At 45.3% G+C, this 25,151-nt stretch overlaps 1 protein-coding gene across 3 annotated transcripts in view; it reads right to left on the reverse strand.

Moving 5' to 3' along the window:
• Positions 1 to 1,779: 1,779 nt before the first annotated feature.
• Positions 1,780 to 25,151, reverse strand: part of LOC115457911 (asialoglycoprotein receptor 1-like) — a 41,962-nt gene continuing 18,590 nt past the window's right edge. For 2 of the 3 annotated variants that reach the window (XM_030187609.1, XM_030187607.1), the window contains 8 exons: positions 24,962 to 25,081; positions 24,777 to 24,872; positions 21,163 to 21,234; positions 20,316 to 20,387; positions 12,995 to 13,081; positions 8,829 to 8,974; positions 5,421 to 5,527; positions 1,780 to 2,168 (listed from right to left, as the gene is read on the reverse strand). In XM_030187609.1, coding sequence (XP_030043469.1) covers positions 2,021 to 2,168; positions 5,421 to 5,527; positions 8,829 to 8,974; positions 12,995 to 13,081; positions 20,316 to 20,387; positions 21,163 to 21,234; positions 24,777 to 24,872; positions 24,962 to 25,064 — 831 coding nt within the window. In that variant the 5' untranslated portion in view covers positions 25,065 to 25,081 and the 3' untranslated portion in view covers positions 1,780 to 2,020. The remainder of the gene's footprint in view (positions 2,169 to 5,420; positions 5,528 to 8,828; positions 8,975 to 12,994; positions 13,082 to 20,315; positions 20,388 to 21,162; positions 21,235 to 24,776; positions 24,873 to 24,961; positions 25,082 to 25,151) is intronic. The other variant, XM_030187608.1, reaches the window with a different exon arrangement.

Below are 25,151 nucleotides of genomic sequence, written 5' to 3' on the forward strand. Positions count from 1 at the left end.
TGGGGTAACAGAAGTTAGATATTGTTGGGATTGGAAGGGTAGAGGGGGGGTGGGGGTGGATTTCAGTTGCTCATTGCTATCATTGTTTTCTATTTGTGATTTATAAACAACAGTTGTACAGAACATTGTTCTTTTTTATATTTCAAATAAAGAGATTTAAATATAAAATCCTACATGTTCGAGGCTTGTGCAGATGAGGACAGAGCCTGCAGGGATGGGGTGGGGACAGGGCGAGGACAGGGACAGAGCCTGCAGGGACGGGAGAGGGACAAACTTTGACCCCGTGCCATTCCCTAGTTTACACAGTCCAAAGAGAATCCAGAGGCTGTTACTCAGTGGATTAATACACAATCCTCCTATATAATAAAAAGCACCTCCAACATTCTGAAGCTGACTCTGTGGCAGTGTAGGGTTCGTAAGTCTGTAGTTCAGCATTTCATTGGCTCTCACTGTCCCCACCAGGGTTGCCAGGCGGAAAATTTTTTTCCCACCCAAACCAGCCTAAATCCAGCCCAAAACCCGCCCAAACTCAAACCCCGCCCCTGACACCCCCACCCCCGCGTCATCACCCCCGCCCCGCCGTCATCAATCCCGCCCCCGCCGTCATCAACCCCGCCCCCGCAGTCATCGGCCCCGCCTCCCTCATCATCGGCCCCGCCCAGAACGTCACTAACCCCGCCCCCCGCGGCCGAAAAAACCGCCTAAAAAACCGCCCAAAAGACAAAAAAGAAGCCCAAAAAACCACAACCCACCGCAGGCAAAAATTTCCCGCGGCGGGTCGCAGAAAACCGCCCAATTGGGCGGTAAAACCGCCCACCTGGCAACACTGGTCCCCGCCCTCACGTTGAGGAAACGGAACGCTGCCTAGTTGCTAAGCAACCAAACGCGACATCACAGGAACGAAGAACCAATCAGACAGAACGGAACTTGGAGGAGGGAAGTGGAGTGGATTGAATCTCTAACAAACAATCATATACAGGGAGGTACGAACATCAGTGGAGGCAAGTGCACAGAACGGAAGGGAAGGCAAACATTTAATCACTTTGTCACTCACACACACACATCACACACACACTCAGTCACTCTGTGTATCTCTCTCTTACACTGTCTGTAAAACACACTGTCACTCTCAGTCTCTCACATGGGCAACTGTATGTTTCATTCTCACGAGTAAGGAGCTCTTCTGATGGGCCTGAACAAGGAAAACTTTTACCACATTGTAACACAGTTTACACAAAAAATATTGTATATAAAGAAATCTTACACATGTAAACAACAATTATATTCAGAATACAACCGTGGAAACATTAATGGCAGGAACTCATTACATTGCTAGCGCCCGTTTCATTGCGTTAAACGGGCCTTTTTTACTAGTATGAAATATTATTGAGACCCCTTTTCTGTTCTCATATACTTTCATGATTTATGCACAACCTAGGGTTGCCAGATGGCTCCAGATCTGTAAGGACAAGTGTAGTCTGTTCTGGGTCCCCCACCCTCCCCCCTCAGGTGCAGTTTCTGCTTTTCTCAAAGAAATTGGAACACCTAGAAATGCAATGTACTACTACTTAACACTTCTAAAGCGCTACTAGGGTTACGCAGCGCTGTACAGTTTAACAAAGAAGGACAGTCCCTGCTCAAAGGAGCTTACAATCTAAAGGACAAAATGTGCAGTCAATCAAATTGGGGCAGTCTAGATTTCCTGAATAGAGGTATAATGGTTAGGTGCCGAAGGCGACATTGAAGAGGTGGGCTTTGAGCAAGGATTTGAAGATGGGCAGGGAGGGGGCTTGGCGTATGGGCTCAGGAAGTTTATTCCAAGCATAGGGAGAGGCGAGGCAGAAAGGGCGGAGGGTATGGAAGGATAGAATAAGACCAGAAGTGGCTCAGTCGATCCTTGATGACCCAGAGTCAGTTGGCCAACTTTATTCACATGGGTTCCCGATAGGTATGAGCATGGAGGGGGGGAGGATTCAGCTTTCTGGAGAGGTGTGGGGGTTCTTTTCTTAGGCAGCTGCTGTTAATTAATCTCCTTCTCACAGACCCATTTGTAGAGACTTGAACAGTAGTCATCATTCCACTGGCCATTGTGTTGGAGATGGGCACAGGCTTCAGCCCCTTCAAGTCCATGCCCATAGAACTTATCTGGTTGACCTGGACTCCAGTTCCTAGGAGAAAGGTCATGCATATGGTCACCTGATGTCCTTTGTCTTTCATAAATCAAGAGCAGGCCTGGATTTATGCATAGGGCAACAAAATTCTGGGGCAGGTAGAGTTCCTGCCCTCTCTACCTGCCCCTACTGCCCTAAATGTCTCCAATCTGATTTGACTTCTGCCTCCATCTCTGGCTCGTCCTCCAATTCTTTTGCGCCGTCCTGCTACCTAAGACTGTGGTTCCGGTGCTGGAGCTGCTGATAGCACAAGACAGAGTGTATGGGGAGAGATTGACCCCGCAATTGACCAGCACTTTTTGTGGGTCAAATTCTGCCCCTTTACTAAAAAGGGTGAAGAATGCTGTGACCATGCAAATAGTAGCATAAGCACATTTCCTTGACAAAGCCTGAAGTTTTGGACTGGCGAAACGAGACCCCGTCAGAGGATACAGAAGATATAGAAGGTGTGATAGTCACATCCAGGATAGTTGGGTTAAGGCAGTTTTAGTCTGAAATACAAGTCCCAGAAGGCATTGCAGGCAAGGAGCCAGGGGGTGTGATGAAGAACCCGGACTGGACTCCTAGCTGCAATAGGGGAAGACATGGGTGTAAGTTGGCAGGACGTGTAGATTGGCTGCTACTAGGGGGAAAGAGAGATAGGAAACCCTGTGTGCAAGAGCTCATCATTAGTCTAATGCTTAACTCATCTGGTATGGGTGTGGGGGAAGCTAATGGAAGGAGAATGATTGGTTATGGTAGCAGAAGCCAGGGATTGATTAGGCAGGTGGGAAGGAGTCCCAGGAGAGAGGAGAAAAGAGGGTAGAGGGTAGAGTGAAGTAGATGCAGGCTGAAAATCCTTGGGTAAGAGAAGTCCCTAAAGTTGTGCAGACTGAAAACCCTTGGGTAAGAGAGGTCCCTAAAGTATTGAATCTACCAGTGAAGCCGATGTAAAGGGAAATCCCTTGGGGTATGAGAAATCCCTAAAGTATGGAACCCCTCCTGAAGGTAAAGATGATAGAAGGTAGAAACTGCTGCTTTGTGGTTTAACTGTGATGATGAACTGAATGAACTGCTTCTATTTGGAATTGAACTACTGTTTATTGTGCACTGGATAAAGAGCCCAGACTGGAGCTGACTGTGAGCCTGTATTGAATCCTGGTATGTGCTTGATAGCCTACTGCTTAAAAGGGACTATTTGCCACACACTTTCAGGTGGCTTATATGTGCTTAAGATTGAAGGTGAATGCTGCTGTTGGAACTGTGTATCAGGTCTACTAGAAACCTGCATGGAATAAAGTCCTTAAGATTGAAGTTGCTGGTGGACATTTATTTCTTGACTGTACCGGGGGCCTGTGGCTGGAGGAGATTGTTCTATCCTTGGCTGCACCTAGAGGTCCCTGGTTACAAAGGTAAGTGCTACATGCTGAGATATTAAAAATCAAAATAAATTCAAAAGATAGTATACAGCCATACATATGGAGGGTTTTTTTAGCCGATAAAGAATGTGCTCTAGGAGTCATGCAACTTTCCAAATTTTGACCCCAGGCATGACAGAGTCTGCAAGTATAAAGAAAGATCAGCCATCACCACAGTTTAGGCAACCACATGTATGTTTAAGATGTGGTCTTCATTAGTTGGTGGTTGTAGTTTTGATTATTAGGGATGATCATGACTCTACAGTTTATCAAAATCTGTGGGGGAGGGGTCCTGACAAGCTGGAGGTTCGCCTAGGGCATCTTGCACCAGTCCTGGCTCGGTTCCCGCACATGTTGTAATGTGATAACAGCAGCAGCACCACCACTGGACTAGAGCTGGAGGTCAGAGGTCAACTAGGGAGCAGTGGGAGGGAAAGATTCAATCAGAAGATCAGCCAAAGGGAGGAAGTGGGCATTGAATTGGTTTGGGGGAAAGAAATCGGAAGTCTGAAAGGGAGGAGGAGGAAGAAAATCAATAAACCGCAGATAGCAGAGAACGAAATCTGACAGTAATAGAGTTGAGAGGGAGATTTTAAGGCACACCTCCACCAGCTCCGCCCCACTGATCATCTATGCCCCAGCTCCACCCCTCTCTGCCCAGTCACACTCCAGATCTGCCCACTCTACCTCCTGGCTCCACCCCCTGACAGAACTCAGATGCTGAACTAACAAGTCGCCTCCCCCCACCCCACGCAGCAGGAGATGCCATAATAAAACATCATTTCCTGTTGTCGCAGGACCCAATTTTGGGTGGGCCTGGGCCCAAGATGGGTAGGCAGAAGAACTCCACCTTCTCCCACAAGTGATTTGGTCTCTCCCTCTCTCGCCTGCAAGCCATATGGTCTCTGAAATATCCCCTTTCCCGCACACATACCTTTTAAATAGCAGATTTTCACCGTCAACAAGCAGCAACTAATACACACTGCTCATGTTGGCCCCACAGCCTTCCCACTGATGCAACTTCCTGTTTCCGCATAGGCAGGAATACATCAGAGGGAAGGCTGTGGGTTCGGTGCGAGCAGTATGTATCAGTCGCTGCTCACTACAGACAATCTGCTATTTACAAGGTATGCAGGAGGGACAGTTGTTGGGAGTTTTCAGCTGGTGGGGCTTGGGGATCCCTGCCAGCCACATCATTAGTGTGGTGCTACTGGGTGGGCCTGAGCCCAAAGTGGGTGGGCCTGGGCCCACCCTTGGCTACTCTATTGCTGCAGCAGCAGCAGCAGCAGAAGTTGAGGTCTTATTAAGGCATCTCCTGATGATGACGAAGGGGGAGGCTGCTCAGTGGGAGTCTGTGAGATAACCCGGGAAAGTGAGAGTCTCCAGCTCAGTGTAGGAGACTTGGCAGATCTGCAGTGGTCAGGGCAGGAATGAGCTGTATCTGAAGGAAGGAGGATAAGGGGAAATGTGACCCAACTTGGGCACTAGAATCAATGATCTATTGATACATAGGTAACCGCTCTAATGACTAGCCAAGGCTGAAGCTCCCAGATGCCAAGAAATATCTTTTTGCCCTTAGTGTGGTAGTCTGCCCCGCCCCCATCCAACTTCCTTCAGTCCTCTCACACTTCTAGTATCGAATCATGCTGAAAACCCAAGCACTGCCTTGTGAGTCTACAGCAGATCTCTGACAAGTTTAAGAGTCATGGAGGGTGGGGAGGGCTTCTGGAGAGCAAGATGGAGGTCAAGAACAGGAGTGGGAGATGGAGACTCTTTCAGCACAGTCTGTGAAGAAAGGGAGGAGGGAGATAGTCTAAGGGAGGGGCTAAGGGTTTGGTAGTATCAAACTCACGTTGGAGTAGATGCATAACTGGTGCCATCAACCCATTTCCAAGTTCCACCGACGTCAGTGAGGCCAAGCCAGTAAAAGTCGGGAATGGTCTTCGTCTGTATATATTCCTTGAAAACAAGACAGTATTAAAACCAAGGCATTAACTCAGTTTTTAAAGTGAGACTTAACCTACTCTCTGTGGGAAGTTTGGAGGGGCTGGGTAGGTGGGGTGGGATGGGGCAAAGGGGTAGGGTATAAATTAGGAGATTTATAAGAACAAAGGTCTCTTACTAGTTTTATAATTTTGTATTAATGTTGGGGAGGGGGACGTTGTGGGGTGAGTGTGGATGGATATTGCATGGCATAAGATTAGAACAAAGAAATAAGTGGGTTTGTAATTACTTTATTGTTCTGTATGCTATTCATTCAATACAGAGATTACACATTAAAAAAAAAATCAAGGCCAGATTACATTATGCTTTAATAAAGATGTTTTTTCTTTAAAAACCAGAGCAGTAAAAGTAAATAAGAGTGACATCCATTCCAGACTACAGGATCTATGAGGTACCCCACAGACATTCCCTATATTACCACCTGCCGGTAGAAGCTAGAACTGCAGAAGTTGTGACTCTCCCCAACTCCCACCCCCATAGCCAGTGTACCTGCACCATTCCCTACAGCACCTCCTGCTGGTAGAAATTAGGATTGCATGAGCCGTGACCTTCCTCCCCATAGGGAGCGTTCCTGCATCATTCCCTTCAGCAATTGTAGCACAGTGAAGCTGAGACAGAGCAGGAATGACTGGGAATTGATCCTGCTCCCTACTAGGCACAAGGGAAACTTCTGATAAGAGCCAGGAGGGGTTCTACTAAGGAGAATGTTGGGTTCCACTATGGATGTCTAGGGAAGAGTTCTAGGAATGTAGGGTTCTACTAAGGATGTTGGGGGATGTTGGGATGTAGTAAGGGCATGAGTGAAGAAAGCACATGGTAACCTACATTATGCTAACTACAAGGTGTTATTGACTTTGTGAACCTACCCATTCTCCACCCCTTTCCTGCCTCCTGCTGTGGAAAGCAGTTAGTGTACATATTAGCATGCAGTAAGTGTTGTGGCCTAAAGGTGTCTGACACCCTACAGTTGTGCATCCCACCCGGGGTGTCTCAAGGCCTTCCTCCCTCCCCCCCCCCCCCCCCACATAGTTCAACATCTCTCTTCCCCCCCTCCAGTAGTCAGCATCTCTGTGTCCCCAGGTAGCTAGTATCTCCATTCTATCCACCCTCAGATGGCCAGCGTCTCCCCTTCTCCTACCTACCCTCCACCCCTCAGTAGGCAAAATCTCCCTTTCTCCTCCCAACCCATAAAGATGGACAAAATCTTTGTGTCTCCTCTCTATCCCTCCCAAGTGGTCAGCATCTCCCCTTCTCCTCTCTATCCCCCCGGATGGCCAGCATCTTGTTTCACCTTGCATACCCTACACAACATGATTAGCATCTCCTCTGTCTTTTAGCCCCTTCTAGGTCTCTTGCCACTCCTGCCGCTCCACGTTCTCCCAATCTCGGCTCAAAAGCTATGAAAGTACTGAGCACTTCAGGAAGTCTGCGTTAGGGGAGGACACGTGGCAGTGTTCGAGTACGAGCCTGCACTTGAAGGGTCCACGAAGTGCTCACTCAGTATTTTCATAGCTCTCGGCCCAGCTCGGGAAGTGATAAGGTGATGGCAACAGGCCCGACCAGAGAAAGGGAAGAGGGGGAGGCTCTCTCCTACTCTGAAACTGCGCCACTGTCCCCAAATTCTGCCCCCCTAAGCCAAAGCCTAGTTTTCCTAGTGGTAGGGTCAGCCCTGATGACCGAGCAGTAACTCTTACCATCTGCAAATTGTTTACTCCAGTATAGTAAACAGGACTCTTAGACTGTAAGCCCTCTTGGGCAGGGATATAACTTGTATACCTTAATGTAAATCACCTTGAGTTTGGATTTGGAAAAACTGAGTAATATATGTAAAACGAATGTCATCAGTGGGTGACTTTAACATCCAAAGCATCAATTGGAGATATGGCCCTACCAGTGAATATGGAGACCTGCTGGAAGCAAGTCAACATGGCATGGCAGGAATCATGAGCCCAACCTCCTTCAATATTGGACTCTGGGAATGAGGCCTAAACTAAATGGACAGAGACTGCATAGCAGGGCTGCCGAGAGAGGGGGGGGGATAAAATTCCCCAGGCCTGGGCCTCCAAGGGGGGCCCAGCGCTAGGGAGAATGGAAGCAAAACCCGGACTGGACCAATGTGTCCTCCTTTTTCTGGAGCCGTATGGTAACCCTACTTAGGAGTAACATCAGGAAATATTTTTTTTATGTAGGAGGTGTTGGATGCCTGGAATGCCCTCCCGGTGGAGATGGTAATGGTAGGGACTAAAACAGTGACGGAATTCAGACATATGGGATAAACACAAGGAATCCCTATATAGAAAAAGGAAGGAATTAATGCAAATCTTAAATAACCGTAGCACTTTTAAACAGGCCACAGAGGGGTGTAACCTGCACTGATCAGCAGGTACAACTCTGGCTGCTTAGCTGGGCAGTCCGGATGGACCATACAGATCTTTATCTGCCGTCATTTACTATGTTACTCACGTTAAACCAAATAACCTCAACAGCTTGAATATCCTTGCTAGAGCAGTGCCACCAGACATCCAAAGAAGAAACTAGATACCTTCTGTACAGTCACACCATGTCCCAAAATCATCTAGAACTGACAACAGAAGTAATTCACACCACACCTGTGAGGAGCACTGGCAGACACAGCCTGTAGATCTTGCACCTGGTATTAGCATGGGTAGGAGCAGTGGTGCCAATTACCCAGTCCCCAAACCCGCCCAAAAAGTTCACACCCCCGCCCCCGCCGTCATCAGCCCCACCCCTGCCGTCATCAACCCCGCCTCCTCCGTCATCAACCCCGCCCAAAACGTCATCAAACCCCGCCCAAAATGTCATTAGCCCCGCCCCCGCGGCCCAAAAAACCGCACAAAAACCCCCAAAATAGCCCAAAAAAACCGCGACCCGCAGCGGACAAAAATTTCCCACAGCGGGTCGCAGAAAACCGCCCAATTGGGCGGGAAAACCGCCCACCTGGCAACCTTGGGTATGAGGCCTCCTGGGAGCCCCAAAATTTCCTCTGTATCTAAGTCATCAGGTCAGGAACCAACTGGACAAAGTGAGGATCCTCGAAATATCTGGAAGTTTAATTAGAAGTAGCTTGTTCAATTATTTTTGGTCTTGCCGTTGCTTGGTCCCTGCACAGTGTAAGATTTTGCTATGGTCAACTCACTAGCATTGAAATGTGTTCACCAGTGCAAAGAAATATGACTTGGGCGGATGAACGTGAAATAAAGAAGACACATCTATTTCCTGATAGCTAACAACTCACCTGCTCAGCCTTGGTATTTATTACCACCAGATGGGCATCCTCGGTTATGCAGTGCTTCCTGGAGTCCACCCATGTGTTGCTCCCCTTAGAAATATAATAACAGCTGCCTGAAAAGACAGGCCAACCGAATGGGCAGCATCCAGATCCTGGAGATTAAAAAAGATATGTCAAAACTCTGCATTGAAATCACAGCCTCAGGAGTGTCCTAGGGCATAGCGGCAAGTGACAACTCAGCTTCTGTATCATTAAGAGACGGATGAATGCTCAGACTGCTCATGACCACTGTTTTACTGTTGAGGCATTAACCTAGAGGTTGAAACTAGCTGATATATTAGAGATGTCCTCAATCCACTTTTTTACATTTGGGACTGGTTGAGATGCTGGAGAAGTCCTCCATGCATTCCCCTTGAGACTTTAATGTATGAAGGGAAGCTGGTTGAGATGTTAGAGGTGTCCTCCATACGTACCTTTGGGACTTTAATGAAAAATGGAGTGTGGCGTTCCAGAGGAATTCCCTCTCACCCAGATTTCTTTTTAATATCATTATGGCAACTTTTGGCCTTCAACTCAAGCATTTGGGTATACAGTTTTATGCTTTATGATCTTTTACCATTGGGACATTAAGCTAAGGCATAAGTTACTTGAGGTGGTGGAGATGTTCTCCATGTGCTCTTTTATCATTGGGACAATAAGCTAAGGCATAAGTTACTTGAGGTGGTGGAGATGTTCTCCATGTGCTCTTTTTATCATTGGGACAATAAGCTAAGGCATAAGTTACTTGAGGTGGTGGAGATGTTCTCCATGTGCTCTTTTATCATTGGGACAATAAGCTAAGGCATAAGTTACTTGAGGTGGTGGAGATGTTCTCCATGTGCTCTTTTATCATTGGGACATTAAGCTAAGGCATAAGTTACTTGAGGTGGTGGAGATGTTCTCCATGTGCTCTTTTTATCATTGGGACATTAAGCTAAGGCATAAGTTACTTGAGGTGGTGGAGATGTTCTCCATGTGCTCTTTTATCATTGGGACATTAAGCTAAGGCATAAGTTACTTGAGGTGGTGGAGATGTTCTCCATGTGCTCTTTATCATTGGGACAATAAGCTAAGGCATAAGTTACTTGAGGTGGTGGAGATGTTCTCCATGTGCTCTTTTTATCATTGGGACATTAAGCTAAGGCATAAGTTACTTGAGGTGGTGGAGATGTTCTCCATGTGCTCTTTTTATCATTGGGACATTAAGCTAAGGCATAAGTTACTTGAGGTGGTGGAGATGTTCTCCATGTGCTCTTTTTATCATTGGGACATTAAGCTAAGGCATAAGTTACTTGAGGTGGTGGAGATGTTCTCCATGTGCTCTTTTTATCATTGGGACAATAAGCTAAGGCATAAGTTACTTGAGGTGGTGGAGATGTTCTCCATGTGCTCTTTTTATCATTGGGACATTAAGCTAAGGCATAAGTTACTTGAGGTGGTGGAGATGTTCTCCATGTGCTCTTTTTATCATTGGGACATTAAGCTAAGGCATAAGTTACTTGAGGTGGTGGAGATGTTCTCCATGTGCTCTTTTTATCATTGGGACATTAAGCTAAGGCATAAGTTACTTGAAATGGTGGAGATGTTCTCCATGTGCTCTTTATCATTGGGACAATAAGCTAAGGCATAAGTTACTTGAGGTGGTGGAGATGTTCTCCATGTGCTCTTTTTATCATTGGGACATTAAGCTAAGGCATAAGTTACTTGAGGTGGTGGAGATGTTCTCCATGTGCTCTTTTTATCATTGGGACATTAAGCTAAGGCATAAGTTACTTGAGGTGGTGGAGATGTTCTCCATGTGCTCTTTTTATCATTGGGACATTAAGCTAAGGCATAAGTTACTTGAGGTGGTGGAGATGTTCTCCATGTGCTCTTTTATCATTGGGACAATAAGCTAAGGCATAAGTTACTTGAGGTGGTGGAGATGTTCTCCATGTGCTCTTTTTATCATTGGGACATTAAGCTAAGGCATAAGTTACTTGAGGTGGTGGAGATGTTCTCCATGTGCTCTTTTTATCATTGGGACATTAAGCTAAGGCATAAGTTACTTGAGGTGGTGGAGATGTTCTCCATGTGCTCTTTTTATCATTGGGACATTAAGCTAAGGCATAAGTTACTTGAAATGGTGGAGATGTTCTCCATGTGCTCTTTTATCATTGGGACAATAAGCTAAGGCATAAGTTACTTGAGGTGGTGGAGATGTTCTCCATGTGCTCTTTTTATCATTGGGACATTAAGCTAAGGCATAAGTTACTTGAGGTGGTGGAGATGTTCTCCATGTGCTCTTTTTATCATTGGGACATTAAGCTAAGGCATAAGTTACTTGAGGTGGTGGAGATGTTCTCCATGTGCTCTTTTTATCATTGGGACATTAAGCTAAGGCATAAGTTACTTGAGGTGGTGGAGATGTTCTCCATGTGCTCTTTTATCATTGGGACAATAAGCTAAGGCATAAGTTACTTGAGGTGGTGGAGATGTTCTCCATGTGCTCTTTTATCATTGGGACATTAAGCTAAGGCATAAGTTACTTGAGGTGGTGGAGATGTTCTCCATGTGCTCTTTTATCATTGGGACAATAAGCTAAGGCATAAGTTACTTGAGGTGGTGGAGATGTTCTCCATGTGCTCTTTTTATCATTGGGACAATAAGCTAAGGCATAAGTTACTTGAGGTGGTGGAGATGTTCTCCATGTGCTCTTTTATCATTGGGACAATAAGCTAAGGCATAAGTTACTTGAGGTGGTGGAGATGTTCTCCATGTGCTCTTTTTATCATTGGGACATTAAGCTAAGGCATAAGTTACTTGAGGTGGTGGAGATGTTCTCCATGTGCTCTTTTATCATTGGGACAATAAGCTAAGGCATAAGTTACTTGAGGTGGTGGAGATGTTCTCCATGTGCTCTTTTTATCATTGGGACATTAAGCTAAGGCATAAGTTACTTGAGGTGGTGGAGATGTTCTCCATGTGCTCTTTTATCATTGGGACAATAAGCTAAGGCATAAGTTACTTGAGGTGGTGGAGATGTTCTCCATGTGCTCTTTTTATCATTGGGACATTAAGCTAAGGCATAAGTTACTTGAGGTGGTGGAGATGTTCTCCATGTGCTCTTTTATCATTGGGACAATAAGCTAAGGCATAAGTTACTTGAGGTGGTGGAGATGTTCTCCATGTGCTCTTTTTATCATTGGGACATTAAGCTAAGGCATAAGTTACTTGAGGTGGTGGAGATGTTCTCCATGTGCTCTTTTATCATTGGGACAATAAGCTAAGGCATAAGTTACTTGAGGTGGTGGAGATGTTCTCCATGTGCTCTTTTTATCATTGGGACATTAAGCTAAGGCATAAGTTACTTGAGGTGGTGGAGATGTTCTCCATGTGCTCTTTTATCATTGGGACATTAAGCTAAGGCATAAGTTACTTGAGGTGGTGGAGATGTTCTCCATGTGCTCTTTTTATCATTGGGACAATAAGCTAAGGCATAAGTTACTTGAGGTGGTGGAGATGTTCTCCATGTGCTCTTTTTATCATTGGGACATTAAGCTAAGGCATAAGTTACTTGAGGTGGTGGAGATGTTCTCCATGTGCTCTTTTATCATTGGGACATTAAGCTAAGGCATAAGTTACTTGAGGTGGTGGAGATGTTCTCCATGTGCTCTTTTTATCATTGGGACAATAAGCTAAGGCATAAGTTACTTGAGGTGGTGGAGATGTTCTCCATGTGCTCTTTTTATCATTGGGACATTAAGCTAAGGCATAAGTTACTTGAGGTGGTGGAGATGTTCTCCATGTGCTCTTTTATCATTGGGACAATAAGCTAAGGCATAAGTTACTTGAGGTGGTGGAGATGTTCTCCATGTGCTCTTTTTATCATTGGGACATTAAGCTAAGGCATAAGTTACTTGAGGTGGTGGAGATGTTCTCCATGTGCTCTTTTATCATTGGGACATTAAGCTAAGGCATAAGTTACTTGAGGTGGTGGAGATGTCCTCCATATACTCTTTGACCATAGGGATATTAACCTATGAGAAGTGGGAGATGTGCTCCATGTTCTCTTTTACCGTAAGATATTAATCTATGGACTGAAGTTGATTGAGGTGCTGGAAATGTTTTTGTGTAGGGCTTTGTTCTCTTACCATTGGTCTTTAAGTTGTGCACTTCACACTTCAAATTTTTGATGGTGTCTTTCAGCTCTTGCAGCTGTACCTTCATTTGCACCACCTCTGCAGCAGAAAAGACATTTGTGATGAAAAAAGAACATGTTTCTATCTGTATTTAAACATTCCGATAAGAATGTCTTCTATCATACATCAAAAACCACAATTTCCCAGATACCCCCACCCCCCAAAATGGGTGTGCCATTAACTGCAGAACATGTGGAAGGACATTTTCGATATGATGTCTAAGTCCAGAGGGTGGTGGTCAATGGAATTCACTCAGAGGAAGGAAAGATGAGTTGTGGAGTGCCTCGAGGATCGGTGCTGGGGCTGATCCTGTTCAATATATTTGTGGGCGACACTGCCGAAGGGTTAGAAGGTAAGGTTTGCCTTTTTGCAGATGATACCAAGATTTGTAACAGAGTAGATACCCTGGAGGGAGTGGAAAACATGAAAAAGGATCTGCAAAAGTTAGAAGAATGGCCCCATATTTGGCAATTAAAATTCAATGCAAAGAAATGCAAAGTGATGCACTTAAGGAGTAGAAATCCAAGGGAGACGTATGTGTCAGGTGGTGAGAGGCTCATATGCACTGACAAGGAGAGGGACCTTGGGGTGATAGTATCTGAGGATCTGAAGGTGACAAAACAGTGTGACAAGGTGGTGGCTGTAGCCAGAAGGATGCTAGGCTGTATAGAGAGAGATGTAACCAGCAGAAGAAAGGAGGTGTTGATGCCCCTGTACAAGTCGTTAGTGAGGGCACACCTGGAGTATTGTGTTCAGTTTTGAAGGCCGTATCTTGCTAAAGATGTAAGAAGACTTTAAACAGTCCAAAGGAAGGCGACAAAGACATGGGGATTGCGCCAAACGACATATGAGAAGAGACTGGAAGACCTGAATATGTATACCCTAAAGGAGAGGAGGGACAGGGGAGATATGATACAAACATTTAAATACTTGAAAGGTATTAATATAGAAACAAATATTTTCCAGAGAAGAAAAAATGGTATAACTAGAGGACATGATTTGAGGTTGTGGGGTGGTAGACTTAGGAGTAATGTCAGAAAATTCTTTTTCACAGAGAGGGTGGTTGATGCCTGGAATGCCCTCCCGAGGGAGGTGGTGGAGAAGAGAACTGTGGCAGAATTGAAGGTGGTGTGGGATGAACACAGGGGACCTCTAATTAGAAAATGAATGGTATTAAAAACAAAGCTTAAAGGTTTGCATATGTGTTTGCATGACAAGTGGTGCTTAGATGGCAACTCTGGCTGTATCAACTAAGGCTGGTGCTGGGCTGGCTTGTAGGGTCTGATCTCACATATAGCAATCCGGTTTAGGATGGGCTGTAGAAAGCTTCAACAGACACTCCAGTAATTTCGAATGTGAGGACTTTAACAGTCTGTGTCCCGCAAATGACAAGATGGATTCGAATAGACTTTGATGTCAACTCCTGTAGTTGAAACATAAGGGATAGAACCGGGCGGACTCCTATGGTCTATGTCCCTGAAACCACAAAGAAAGACCACGATCAAGTATATAATATCACGTTCACTGCTGATTCGATCTAGAATTGAGAATGAATGAGACTGTTGCGCAGACTGGATGAACCGTTCAGGTCTTTATCTGCCGCCACTTACTACGTTACTAAGTTTTTTTGAACAAAAATCAGTAAGATCAACTAGTTCCCTGAGTGGAGGAGTGGCCTAGTGGTTAGGGTGGTGGACTTTGGTCCTGGGGAACTGAGGAACTGAGTTCGATTCCCGGCACAGGCAGCTCCTTGTGACTCTGGGCAAGTCACTTAACCCTCCATTGCCCCATGTAAGCCGCATTGAGCCTGCCATGAGTGGGAAAGCGCGGGGTACAAATGTAACAAAAATAAAATAGATACTATTGGAGATTCTACATGGAATATTGGAGATTCTACATGGACTGTTGCTACTATTAGAGATTCTACATGGACTGTTGCTATTCCACTAGCAGCATTCCATGCAGAAGGCTGCGCAGGCTTCTGTTTCTGTGAGTCTGTACGTGCAGGACGTCAGACTCACAGAAGCAGAAGCCTGCGCGGCCACATTGGTGATCTGCAAGGGCTGACTTCTACATGGAATAGCAGCATTCCATGTAGAATCTCAAATAGTAGCAACAGTGGAGGAGTGGCCTAGTGGTTAGGGTGGTGGACTTTGGTCCTGGGGAACTGAGGATCTGAGTTGGATTCCCACTTCAGGCACAGGTAGCTCCTTGTGACTCTGGGCAAGTCACTTAACCCTCCATTGCCCCTGGTACAAAATAAGTACCTGAATATATGTAAACCGCTTTGAATGTAGTTGCAAAAACCTCAGAAAGGCGGTATATCAAGTCCCAGTTCCCTTTCCCTATTGGAGATTCTACATGGAATGTTGCTACTATTGGAGATTCTACATGGAATGTTGCTATTCCACTAGCAACATTCCATGTAGAAGGCTGCGCAGGCTTCTGTTTCTGTGAGTCTGACGTCCTGCACGTATGTGCAGGACGTCAGACTCGCAGAAGCCTGCGCGGCCACATTGGTGATCTGCAAGGGCCGACTTCTACATGGAATGTTGCTAGTGGAATAGCAACATTCCATGTAGAATCTCAAATAGTAGCAACAGTGGAGGAGTGGCCTAGTGGTTAGGGTGGTGGACTTTGGTCCTGGGGAACTGAGGAACTGAGTTGGATTCCCACTGCAGGCACAGGCAGCTCCTTGTGACTCTGGGCAAGTCACTTAACCCTCCATTGCCCCATGTAAGCTGCATCGAGCCTGCCATGAGTGGGAAAGCACGGGGTACAAATGTAACAAAAAAAAAAGATCAACTAGTTCCCTGATAAACCAAGATGACAATAAGCAAAGATATGAAGAGTCAAAATCAACTTTTATAAGTTATTACTGTGACCTTGTTCTCCTGTGGAAGCGGTGTAAGGGCACTTCCTGTTGCCTTATAAAAACTAATGAGTTATATTTGGAAACACTGCGAACTGTAGTTTTGCCAACAAAACTGGTGTTTCTAAGAAAAACAAGGAAGTGAACAAAGAAGCTGTGTCTGGTGGACGTTACAGCAGGCTTTGTAAGCATAAAATATACACGACCTTCATGCTTCCAAAAAGCATGGAAGAGAGTAACCTGCATGGAGAGGTATGTACGACACTAGATGGACCATCCTGGTCTTTATCTGCCGTCATTTGCTACATTACTGTGATCCAAAATACAGAACAGGAACAATCCTCTATGACGACGAAACAGAACAGGCAAAAGTAGAGGCTGATCAAAGACGAATCACCACTGGAGATATGAATCCCAACAGTCTTTATTATGTTGAAAAGACCCGACACGGGCTGTGTTTCGACGCAGGCAAGCGTCTACATCAGGGGTCAAACAGTAAAACTCTACGGGTAAAAGACAATATTGATAAGGCAAACATAAATGGAAAAAATGAACAGACATACAAAGCAATAGATTTAGAATATGAAATATAGTATTAAAGAAGAAATATAAAAATTATAAATATTTATAATGTACTAGAAGATATTATTTAATCGACATAAAACAAAACTGTTGTAAATATAGAAAAATTATAGAAAAAAACTACCAACAATCATATTTCTAAAACAGTATATATGCATATCAATGAATGAAACATATATAAGAAATATATTTAAAATAGGTCATTAATTTTTAAGAAATTTACTAAAAAAAAGCTTTCACAGTGGACTATAAACAAATTGTTATAAATAAAACCTTAAAGTTTAATTGCTGTCATGGATCTATGAAATGTTTTATGAGGAACTAAATTGTGCAAATTAAAATTGTAAAGAGATTATTATATATGGTATTTTTTTATTAAGAAACTTTAATAATAAAAATGGACCAATTGAAAGTGGAAAAAGAAGGAACATTAAAATGTTCCTATGTGCAAACTGATACTAGCAAAAAAAATGCAAACTTAAAGTTGGAATCACATGTTAGGGTTTCTAATATAGTGGATATGAGATTAATCTCAAAATGTCAGTCAAACGACAGAACAATTGGACAAATACAATTTAAAAAAGGTCAAAGGTGAAAATAAAAATACAAAATAGGATCCAAAGTAAGTTTTTTTTTATTGATTGTACTTTAAAGATATTGCAAAGAAAATCTTATTATCGTACAAAAATGCGACAGTCAAAGAAAATGTTTTGTCTGGAAGGTTTCATTTTGTGAGTCTTTATAAAGTGCATATTAGACGGAATGAAAAAGTTGAATACCAGCTGCCATTTTAAATGTTGATTACAGATGGTAATGAGAAACACCAGCCGCCTGATTTCTACATGAGGTTATGAAAAGCTACAGATTGAAAGACTCACTAGTTTTTTTTATTTTTCTTTTTTATTTTATCACTTTTTATAATTACATTTATGTCATATACATAAATTCAGAAGTAAAGAAATCATAAATCTTTGGAAAATTTGAACAAGTACAATACAAATTTATATATTAGTCCACATTAATCGATCCAATAACCAGGAACTTAAATTGACCAGTCATAATGACCAAGAATTTAAATCTCAAAACAAGGGAGGGCAAAAACTCAGGTTGACTCAGACGATTTAGCGTTATTATCCACAGCTAACATCACGTTACTCCTTACTAACAATAAATTCTGTAAGCTTTCCTGGGTCAAAAAAAATATAATTAGTGGATTCTAAAGAAATATAACATTTGCAAGGAAATTTAAGTATAAAGGTCCCCCACTAGTTTTAACTGAAGAGAATTTTTTAAGGGGCGTAGACGTGATTCATGTTTTAAACACTGCGCAAACACTAAATGCGCAATTTATCAGAAATAAACGTGGCAGTTATTACTTTGCTCATAGTTCATTATCCATTCAATTCCTTTTTAGTTTCACGAATAGGTCTCACTAGTAATAAGTATAGTTTATATTTTTTATTTTATTTATGGCCATGCGATGGGGAGCCCTTACTGTCACCCATTGAGGTGGCGATAAGGGCTCCCGTGCTATCCTGGGTTTAACTGGACAGCACGCAGTGATGCCCAGTTACCGCCACGCAAGCCATTTCCGGGGGTTTTCTTGTTCCCCTGGAAATGGCGTGCGCTTGGGGCAGGCAGGACTACTGTCGGTGGCCCCGTTGGGCTGATGGTAGTCCCGGAAGAGCAAGCGGTAAGCCCGTGTTGGGCTTACCGCTGCTCTGTTAAAGGGCCCCAGAGCCACTTCCTACCAAAGGGTTCCCCGGGAGGTCTGCTACATGTGACTCCATGTTTTGGTTCTTCCCCCCCCCTGTCTCCTTCCGTTTCTTCACCCTCCATCAGGCACTTTGTCCCAGTGATGCATGTGGGAAAGAGGAACCCTAATTACAGCTATGTCATGCAAGGTTCCGCTTTAGGAGTTACGGACCAAGAAAGGGATCTGGGAGTCATTGTGGATAGAATGTTGAAATCTTCAGCTCAGTGTGCTGCAGCGGCTAAGAAGGCGAACAGAATGTTGAGTATTATTAGAAAAGGGATGGAAAACAAACATGAGGATGTTTATAATGCCGTTATATCGCTCCATGGTGCGAACGCACCTGGAGTATTGTGTTCAGTTCTGGTCGCCTCACCTCAAAAAAGATATAAAAGAAATAGAGAAGGTCCAGAGGAGGGCGACAAAAATGATAAAAGGGATGGGATGACTACCCTATGAGGAGAGGTTAAGATGGCTAGGACTCTTTAGCCTGCAGAAAAGGCGGCTGAGGGGTGATATGATAGAGGTTTACAAAATAATGAGTGGGGTAGAGCGGACAGATGTGAAGCGTTTGTTTACACTTTCTAACAATAATAGAACCAGGGGACACAAGATGAAACTAGAATGTGGTAAGTTTAAAACAAATCGGAGAAAGTTTTTCTTTACTCAGCGCGTAGTTAGACTCTGGAACTCATTGCCGGAGAAGGTAGTGACGGCAGCTGGCCTTGCTGAGTTCAAAGGGGGTCTGGACAGATTCCTGAAGGATAGGTCCATTGATCATTATTACATTTTGGGGTTTTGCCGGGTTCTTGGGGCCTGGATTGGCCGCTGTCGGAGACAGAGTGCTGGGCGTGATGGACCTTTGGTCTTTTCCCAGCGTGGCGGTGCTTATGTGCTAATAAGATAGGATCCTTTTGAGGCTCTAAGCCCACTTTGGGAGGAATTCCATATATGGCGCCTGAAAAATCTGCGCCGAAAAAAAGCACGGTTTTATAAGCTAAGCTTAAAGTTAGGCGAGGCTTATAGAGTAACACTTAGGCATTGGGTTGCGCGTAAATTATAGGCGCCACCATTTGCACCAACAAAAACGTGGTGCAAATGACATGCCTAAGTTCACACGCGGTGCCCCAATTACTCATGTAACTCACGCCTACGCTCCACCACAAAACGCCCATGACCCTTCCATTTCCACGCCTCCTTTATTCGGTCACTTGTAAAATCTAGGCGTGGATCCCACGCCTAAACTTATGCACATACATAACAACAACAACATCTAATTAGTGCCAATAAAGCCAATCATTGGCACCAATTGGCTCGATATTCAATTAAATTCCGCACGCAAATTGGAACCGCACCCAAATTTGCATGCACAATTTGTGACGTCTTTTATAGAATGAAGGGGTTCGTTCCTTTCATATTTTTCTCTTTTCAGTAACATGATATTCAGCAAAACACGCTTTGAAAGTGCCAAACCCCTCCGAGAAAAGTTGCATTGGCTCCCAATCAAAGAACGGATCATGTTCAAAATCTGCACCTTAGTCCACAAAATCATGTACGGCGTAGTCCCGGGATACATGACAGACCTCATAGACTTACCAATAAGAAACAAAGTCAGATCGTCAAGATTCTACCTAAACCTACACTACTCAAATTGCAAAGGACTGAAATACAAAACAACTTACGCAGCCGTTTTCTCTTACATAAGCACACAACTATGGAATGGGCTCCCAAAAGCTGTGAAAACAACCCACGACCACTTGAACTTTAGGAAATCACTAAAAACCAACCTCTTCAAAAAGGCCTACCCCAACGACCCCACGTAACCCTCTTCACCTACCAACACAGCATGACTACGATCGAACAGGACATCACGCAATCTTCATCCATTCCGACCCTCCACTTATACCTCATACGATCACTATACAACTTTGTATTTGTTATCCACCGACTGGGCAAACGCGTTTGACGGTACTATGTAAGCCACATTGAGCCTGCAAATAGGTGGGTGAAATGTGGGATACAAATGCAACAAATAAATAAACATTAGGGAATCACTCAGTGATTACCTCTGGAATTGTCAGTCCTTAATTTCTCCAGCGCTGTGTCTACCTCTTTTATTTTCTCATTGACCGCCTCACCTGAAAAGCACAAAGTGGTTGTTAGGTGTAGAATGGGCTCAGCACGTGACACCTTTAAACATGAATCAAGATCCCTCAGTGACAGGAAAAACAAACTCCCCTTCCTAGAATTCATAGCGGCTGAAGAACTAGGCCTGGATCTCCACATAAGCCCATTAGGCCGTAACCTAAGACAGTAAAATCTGAAGGAGGTAGCCACCAGCTGCTTCCACTACTTCCACCACCAGTAGGGTTACCATATTTTGCCCCCCAAAAGGAGGACACATGCCCTGCCCCCACCACACACCCCACAACGCCCCCTTTCACACCCACCCCGCCTTCTTTTACACCCCGTCCCCTTTCACGCCCTCGCTACTCAAATTGCAAAGGACTGAAATACAAAACAACTTACGCAGCCGTTTTCTCCTACATAAGCGCACAACTATGGAATGGGCTCCCAAAAGCTGTGAAAACAACCCACGACCACTTGAACTTTAGGAAATCACTAAAAACCAACCTCTTCAAAAAGGCCTACCCCAACGACCCCACGTAACCCTCTTCACCTACCAACACAGCATGACTACGATCGAACAGGACATCACGCAATCTTCATCCATTCCGACCCTCCACTTATACCTCATACGATCACTATACAACTTTGTATTTGTTATCCACCGACTGGGCAAACGCGTTTGACGGTACTATGTAAGCCACATTGAGCCTGCAAATAGGTGGGTGAAATGTGGGGTACAAATGCAACAAATAAATAAACATTAGGGAATCACTCAGTGATTACCTCTGGAATTGTCAGTCCTTAATTTCTCCAGCGCTGTGTCTACCTCTTTTATTTTCTCATTGACCGCCTCACCTGAAAAGCACAAAGTGGTTGTTAGGTGTAGAATGGGCTCAGCACGTGACACCTTTAAACATGAATCAAGATCCCTCAGTGACAGGAAAAACAAACTCCCCTTCCTAGAATTCATAGCGGCTGAAGAACTAGGCCTGGATCTCCACATAAGCCCATTAGGCCGTAACCTAAGACAGTAAAATCTGAAGGAGGTGGCCACCAGCTGCTTCCACTACTTCCACCACCAGTAGGGTTACCATATTTTGCCCCCCAAAAGGAGGACACATGCCCTGCCCCCACCACACACCCCACAACGCCCCCTTTCACACCCACCCCGCCTCCTTTTACACCCCGTCCCCTTTCACGCCCTCGCTCCGCTCCTGTCACATTTTCAACTCCCCCCTGTCAAACACCACATCACTCCCCCTCCTCATCACCCCCCTCCCCTTACCTTACTACTGCCCTGGTGGTCTAGTGACCTCTTCGGGGCAGGAAAGAGCTCCCTCTTTCCTGCCCGGAGCGCTGCTCTGCATGCATCCTTCCTGTTCCTGATCTCGGCGCCGATCCAAAATGGCCGCCGAGAGTTGCAGTCTCACGAGGTCACTTCAACTCTCGGCGGCCATTTTGAATCGGCACTGAGCTCAGGAACAGGAAGGATGCATGCAGGGCAGTGCTCCGGGCAGGAAAGAGGGGGCTCTTTCCTGCCCCGAAGGCGGAAGAGGTCACTAGACCACCAGGGCAGTAGTAAGTAAGGGGAGGAGAGGCTAGCAATCTGCCCGTTTGTCCGGATTTCTGGACAAACGGGAAATCCGGACAAACGGGCAGATTGGCAAAACCCGCCCAGTTGCCCGGACATGTCCTCAAAAAGAGGACATGTCCGGGTAAATCCGGACATATGGTAACCCTAACCACCAGGCTCAGCTGCCACTGAGAGCAGCCACCTCCAGAGCTACAACCAGGAGCCTTTAGGACCTGCTGATAAGCGTCAACACTACTTTAAGAGCACCTAACATAATACATACACCGATTGATATTCAAAAAGATTTAAGCAGCCAGGGGAGGCTACTGTGCAGGGCTATTATCAGTGGCTTTTAACCTTTTGATGCTGCTGAATATCACCACTGACTACTAAACTGAAAACCGGCTATTTTGTGAGCGGTGCAGGGGGCGGAGTCAGCACTTATGCAGTTAAGTGTCAATATTCAGTACTTAACTGCCTAAGTTAAGCTTCCAAATTGGACTACATAAAAGTCCGTCTTACCTTTATGTAGTGTTGAATAGATGGTTAAGTGTTAAATATTTTACTCAGAGGCATAGCTATGGGTGGGCCTGGATTAGGGTTACCATATTTTGTCCCCCCAAAAGGAGGGCACGTGCCCCGCCCCCTTTCACACCCCACCCCGCCTCTTTCACACCCTCACTCTGCCCCCTGCCACATCTTCCCCTCCCCCCTGTCACACACCCCGTCACCCCCCCTCCCCTTACCTTACTACTGGCCTGGTGGTCTAGTGACCTCTTCGGGGCAGGAAAGAGCCCCCTCTTTCCTGCCCGGAGCGCTGCCCTGCATGCATTCTTCCTGTTGCTGATCTCGGCGCCGATTCAAAATGGCCGCCGAGAGTTGAAGTGACCTCGCGAGACTGGCGCTGAGATCAGGAACAGGAAGGATGCATGCAGGGCAGCGCTCCGGGCAGGAAAGAGGGGGCTCTTTCCTGGCCCAAAGGCGGAAGAGGTCACTAGACCACCAGGGTAGTAGTAAGTAAGGGGGAGGGGAGGTTAGCAATCTGCCCGCCCACCAGCCTGCCCGTTTGTCCAGAAATCCGGACAAACTGGCAGATTGGCAAAACCCGCCCGGTTGCCCGGACATGACCTCATAAAGAGGACATGTCCGGGTAAATCCGGACATATGGTAACCCTAGCCTTGAAGGGCACAGACCCGACCATTCTTGGCTCAGGACCACCCAGTGGTGGCACGTCACTCACCTCTCTCCCTCTACTCCACCGGCAGCCCAGCATCTGCCCCTCCCTGCTGTACCTCAGCAGCATCCCCAGCGACACAGCAACTCATTCTTTCTGCCTGCACAGTCCCACAGGCTTTCCCTTTGCCGCATCCCACCAGTGAGGAAACAGGAAGTGATGTCAGCTAGGGCAGGACATGGCCTGGCATTGAATGTTTGAGGATAATGCCAGAAGAGGCTAAAAAATCAATCCCTGCTGCTGGCTGAACATCTATCCCAAAGTATATTCAGGGGCATCATCTGTGTAAGTAGCACTTCTGAATATAAATGATGATCCTGCTATCCAGTAGATATATATTACTACTACTACTACTATTTAGCATTTCTATAGCGCTACAAGGCGTACGCAGCGCTGCACAAACATAGAAGAAAGACAGTCCCTGCTCAAAGAGCTTACAATCTAATAGACAAAAATAAAGCAAGCAAATCAATTAATGTGAACGGGAAGGAAGAGAGGAGGGTAGGTGGAGGCGAGTGGTTACAAGTGGTTACGAATCTTGCATGGAATCTTGTCACTCTTTAGGATTCCAGAATCTTGCTATTCTTTGGGGTTCTACATGGAATGTTGATACTCCTTGAGATTACTACTACTACTATGCATTTTTATAGCGCTACAAGGCGTACGCAGTGCTGCACAAACATAGAAGAAAGACAGTCCCTGCTCAAAGAGCTTACAATCTAATAGACAAAAAATAAAGTAATCAAATCAATTAATGTGTACAGGAAGGAGGAGAGGAGGGTAGGTGGAGGCGAGTGGTTACAAGTGGTTACGAGTCAAAAGCAATGTTAAAGAGGTGGGCTTTCAGTCTAGATTTAAAGGTGGCCAAGGATGGGGCAAGACGTAGGGGCTCAGGAAGTTTATTCCAGGCGTAGGGTGCAGCGAGACAGAAGGCGCGAAGTCTGGAGTTGGCAGTAGTGGAGAAGGGAACAGATAAGAAGGATTTATCCATGGAGCGGAGTGCACGGGAAGGGGTGTAGGGAAGGACGAGTGTGGAGAGATACTGGGGAGCAGCAGAGTGAGTACATTTATAGGTTAGTAGAAGAAGTTTGAACAGGATGCGAAAACGGATAGGGAGCCAGTGAAGGGTCTTGAGGAGAGGTACACAGGTAACACAGGTAATATTACACAGGTAACTACTTAGCGGCTGAATGTCACCTCCAAATGAATAATTGACGGTTCTGCTTGTGAGCTTCCCCAATGCCAGCTCCTTTTTATTCAGATAATAATTGACCTTTTTGAGAGAAAAACAGCCAAGAGCTGAAAATATATATAGGCATGCGAATTATGCATTCACCACTTGTCAGCAAACGCATAACCTGCTTTGAATATTGGGCCCCGAGGGGCCAATATTCAGCAGGAGATAACTGGGTAGGAAGTCAGAGCCATGGGAGACTTCCCCACTTGCCTGATCCAGTTGAACAGGGCTTTCATTGTTTGCTTGCAGTTCTGGAATCCAGCCACTAGAGGCAGCCAACACCAGCTTGATGTCTATAGTACTTTAAAGACCCTCATGAGATGGAACATCTCTAAGACCTTTCCACACTCACTTTTTCTGTCGAGAGTTCCAAATTCAGATTTCACAGACTGAGTGAAGTTGCTGAGGTCTTCCTGCTGCGTTTTCTGCATCTGCTTTGTGTTGGAATCTATCGTAAATGAAGGTTAGAGTTCTTAGTACAGCCATTAGCTGGAGTTCATCACACATGCATCCTCCCACCTCATGAACAAGACTTACTGTACACAGCAACAATGATGATCAGGATGAGAATGCTCAGAGCACACAGGGCAAAGAGGCCTAACAAGATCCGGGAGTTGCTGGAGGGCCTGGGGAAGGTCATGATGCCGGCTGGCAGACCTGAGAAGAGAGTCCAACAGTGAAAAGTTCTGAGCAGTACTGCAATGATCCTCAATCTCTCCAGAGATGG

This window comes from Microcaecilia unicolor, chromosome 14 (genome assembly GCF_901765095.1).
Source record: "Microcaecilia unicolor chromosome 14, aMicUni1.1, whole genome shotgun sequence".
In the NCBI taxonomy this organism is placed as follows: Eukaryota; Metazoa; Chordata; class Amphibia; order Gymnophiona; family Siphonopidae; genus Microcaecilia; species Microcaecilia unicolor.